This window comes from Triticum urartu, chromosome 7A (genome assembly GCF_056163025.1).
Source record: "Triticum urartu cultivar PI428250 chromosome 7A, HENAU_Tu73, whole genome shotgun sequence".
NCBI classification, from domain to species: Eukaryota; Viridiplantae; Streptophyta; class Magnoliopsida; order Poales; family Poaceae; genus Triticum; species Triticum urartu.
This window is the reverse complement of record NC_141879.1, coordinates 376,890,057-376,894,214: the sequence shown is the minus strand read 5'-3', so window position 1 is coordinate 376,894,214 and position 4,158 is coordinate 376,890,057. Positions and strand designations below refer to the sequence as shown.

The 4,158-nt window shown below is 50.2% G+C and overlaps 1 protein-coding gene across 1 annotated transcript; it reads right to left on the bottom strand.

The window, feature by feature from the left end:
- Positions 1–2,299: 2,299 nt before the first annotated feature.
- LOC147959650 (uncharacterized) lies at positions 2,300–2,854 on the bottom strand. Its single transcript, XM_087532803.1, has one exon. It carries the CDS (start codon positions 2,852–2,854, stop codon positions 2,300–2,302), a length of 555 nt encoding a protein of 184 aa, XP_087388929.1.
- Positions 2,855–4,158: the final 1,304 nt, after the last annotated feature.

Genomic DNA, 4,158 nt, shown 5'->3' with positions numbered 1-4,158 from the left:
GTAGCCTTTCCTTAAGCATAGCATTCAAGGAACAAGCCTTTATGCTTAATGCATCTGCTACCACATTAGCCTTCCCAGGGTGGTATTGAACACTGAGGTCATAATACTTTATCAACTCTAGCCATCTTCTCTGCCTCATGTTCAATTCCTTCTGAGTGAAAATATACTTCAGACTTTTGTGATCCGTGTATATCTCACATCGCTTCCCTAGGAGGTAATGCCGCCATGTTTTCAGGGCATGAACTATAGCTGTCAACTCGAGGTCATGAGTAGCGTAGATATCTTCATGAGGACGTAGCTGTCTGGACAGATATTCTACGACTCTGCCTTCCTGCATAAGAACACCTCCAAGCCCGGCTCTTGACGCATCACAATATATCACAAACTCCTTGTGAATGTCAGGTGTGGCCAGAACTGGGGCGGTGGTCAATCTCTTCTTCAGCTCCTGGAAGCTTTCTTCGCACTTCGGCATCCATTCAAACTTCTTGACCTTCTTCAAGAGCCGGGTCATGGGTCGGGTAATGCTTGAGAATCCTTCAACGAACTTGCGGTAATATCCCGCGAGTCTAAGGAAGCTTCTGACTTCCTTCACATTGCTTGGGGTTTGCCATTCAGTCATGGCTTGAATCTTGGTGGGATCCACTGACAATCCTTCAGCAGTCAATTTATGACCCAAGAATCCAACCTCATGCAGCCAAAATTCACACTTGCTGAACTTGGCATACAGTGGGTGCTCTCGAAGCTTGTCTAGGACCATCCTCAGGTGTTGCTCGTGCTCTTCTTCCGTCTTCGAGAAGACAAGAATGTCATCAATGAAGACGACAACAAAATTTTCCAAATATTCCATGAAGACCTTATTCATGAGATACATGAAGTAAGCTGGGGCATTGGTCAATCCAAAGGACATGACCGTGCACTCATACAGGCCATATCTGGTTACAAATGCCGTCTTCGGAATATCTTGGGGTCTGATTTTCAGCTGGTAGTACCCAGATCTGAGGTCGATCTTGGAGAACACCTTGGCCCCATTGAGTTGATCAAACATATCTTCAATCTTGGGAAGTGGATACTTGTTCTTGATTGTAACTTCATTGAGGGAGCGATAGTCAATGCACAAGCGGATGGTACCGTCCTTCTTTGCCACAAACAGAACATGTGATCCCCCAGGGGAGGCACTAGGGAGGATAAATCCCTTCCTCAACTGTTCTTCCAGTTGCTTATTCAACTCTGCTAATTCTTCTGATCCCATTCTATAAGGCTTCTTATAGATGGGTCCTGCTCCGGGCATGAGCTCGATGATGAACTCAATGTCTCGGTCAGGAGGCATTCTCGGTAGCTCATCAGGAAAGACATCATGGTATTCGCATACTAACGGCACTTGCTCCAACCCAACTTCAGTCAGACAGTTGACTTGGGTGACTTGGGTAGAAGAGGAGTTGGAGGTAAATTTAACCCGGACTCCTTGGTCATTGGTCACAGTGACTATACGATTGGCACAATCTAACAAGCCTTGGTGCTTGATGAGCCAATTCATTCCTAAGATCACATCCAAGCCTTGTGATCTTAAGACGCCAATGTATGCTAGGAAGTCTACCCCGTTGATGACGATTCCGACTCCCTTACAGCCTACCTTGGCTCTCATCTCTGCTCCGGGGGTTTGTACCACCATAGGGTTATTTAGGGGTGTAGGGGTCATGCCACTTTTTAGTGCAAACTCTTGGGTGACAAATGAATGCGTGGCTCCTGAATCAAACAAGACAGTTGTAGGTGCTGAGTTAACAAGGAACGTACCCAGCACGATGGTCGGGTCTTCCTGAGCTTCTTCTGCAGTGACGTGATTCACACGCCCCTTGCCATTGTTGGGCGGGTTGCGGGCAGCATGGTTCCTTGGTGGCATCCCACGGCCTTGGCCTTGGTTCTGCGCATTGGGGCGCGGTGCATCTGGCTTCTTGTTGGGGCAATTCTTGGAATAGTGTCCTGACTGACCACATCCAAAGCAAGTGACTTGATTGGAGTTGTTGCTCTTGCCGGCATTGTTATTGGGGTTGTTGAAAGCTGGCCTGGGGTTGGCATACTGCTGAGGCTGATAGTTGGTGCGGGGTGCAGGGGCTCTTGGCTGCTGATAGGTTGGCCTGACCGGGGCTGGCTGCCACGGGCGAGGCTTCTGGTTGCTGGAGCTGCCCTTGCTGATCATCTTGTGCTTACGGGTATCATCCAAAGCACGTCGCTTGTCCTTAAGCATGAGTGCCTTGTTCACCAGGTCAGGAAAGGTTGTGCAGTCACACACAACAAGCGAGTACTACAGAGTCTGGTTAAGGCCTTCCATGAAGCGCTCTCTTTTGGCAGCATCAGTGCTGACATCTTCAGGAGCATACCTTGACAGAACACTAGACTTCTGCATGTACTCCTTGATAGTGCTACTTCCTTGCTTCAAGGCTCGGAACTCACGCTTCTTGATGGCCATGATTCCGGAAGGAATGTGGGCCTTGCGGAATTCTGCCTTGAAGTCATTCCAAGTGATGTTTTGCCCAGCATGCATGACCTTGAATCCATCCCACCAAGCTCTGGCAGTTCCCCAGAGGCAGTGAGCAGCATATGCCACCTTCTCACAGTCTTCAGTGCAGCCGACTAGTTCCAGCAGATCCTCAATGGTGCGGACCCAGTCGTCTGCATCTAGGGGTTCAGCAGTCTCGATGCAGGTGGGTGGTGCATGCTTCTTGAACTCCGACAACATGGAACGTCCATTGCTGTTCCCCACCGGCTGGCGGTTGACAGCCTGAGCAATCATCTGGAGGGCTACAGTGTTGGCTTGGCGTTCCTCTCGGAAGGCTTGGAGAAGCTGCGCCATGTCCATGTTTGGAGGTGGTGGCGGTGGTGGATCTTGTCCTTGGGTTTGGTCCTAGCTGGCTTCTCCTTGGGTGGACCCTCCGGCTTCTTGCTGCTGGGTAGAGGCACCAGTACGGGTTACAACAGGCATCCTGTTGGAGCGGTCAAGGTCTCATAATTGGGGAAGATGAGGGAAGGCAATATAGATAGGATGCCTAGTAAGGGGGTCGGTATGACATAAGTTGATGTTATGCAGGGGCCCGAAAGGGGGCAAAACATATTCATTAAAAGCCAAATGGGTGATGTAGTCGTTTACAAGTTCCTGAAGGAAAGTACGACATCCATCAAACACATCAAAAGCAAACACAACACCACATGGTTTCATATGAACCATTACAAGGACTCAACTTCGCATAGGGGATACACGACCTATCCTACCGTAGGGGTTACGAACTAGCATATCCGGGTTCGGATGATGCCTAAGTGGTGGAATGCTCGGTCGCGTAGTCTGGATCTTCTGGGTCTTCCTCCTCATCATCAACATGCTGACTTCCCCCTTCACTCAAAGGAGTGGGGGAGTGGAGGAGCTCAACACGATGTTGCTTTGCCGGTGGTGCGAAGAGCTTGCGATAGTCCCTTGCGCTCATGCGGTGTTGCTGTGGGGGTCCTCCATTCTTCGGGGGTCTTCCGCCTCGGTAGGCGATTGCGGGCTATCCAGGGGGAGCACCTTCTTTCTTGATCCTATCTGTCTTCCCTTGTGCTTGGCGAAGAAGTGCCTTGGTCTCATGAAGTTCCTTTCGGAGCTCCATTGATTCCGAGGCCAAGTGTTTTGCCAAGCTATCGGCACAAAGGCTGAAGTAGGTCTGGAATCGGAGTGGATGTCCTTCCTCCAATGGTGGAGCTGGTGCACTGCTCTCGTCCTCACCCTCCTTCCGATAAGGCAAGAAGCGGGTTGCCAACTTGTCCGCCATCTCGGGGAGAAGGTCTCGGAGGCGGGTGAGTGCCTTCAGGGTTGCCGTCTCGAAGGCAAGAACCAGTGTTGCCATCTGGGGTCCCTCGAAGAACCAGCTTGTTGGAGAGTCATTAGCCTTCACGATCACTTCCACATGATACTCCGTCTCGGTGTCATTGATCCAATGCTCATGGTAGGTGAAAATGGGGGCTCGGTGAAACTGGCACTTCCTGAGGCTATCCTTGAGAAGCACGGGAAATCCGGTGGTCAGGAAGTCTTCGGGTACAACAGCCATCTACAAAGGTTGAATGGGAGAGGTCAATATATCTTAGGTTTGGTAAGCATAGAAAAGAAGAGGAGTATAGAGGGTTTTGCAAAAC

Bases quoted from the DNA above. Each gene is read 5' to 3' on its own strand.
- LOC147959650 (XM_087532803.1), bottom strand. From the start codon at position 2,854: ATGGACATGGCGCAGCTTCTCCAAGCCTTCCGAGAGGAACGCCAAGCC.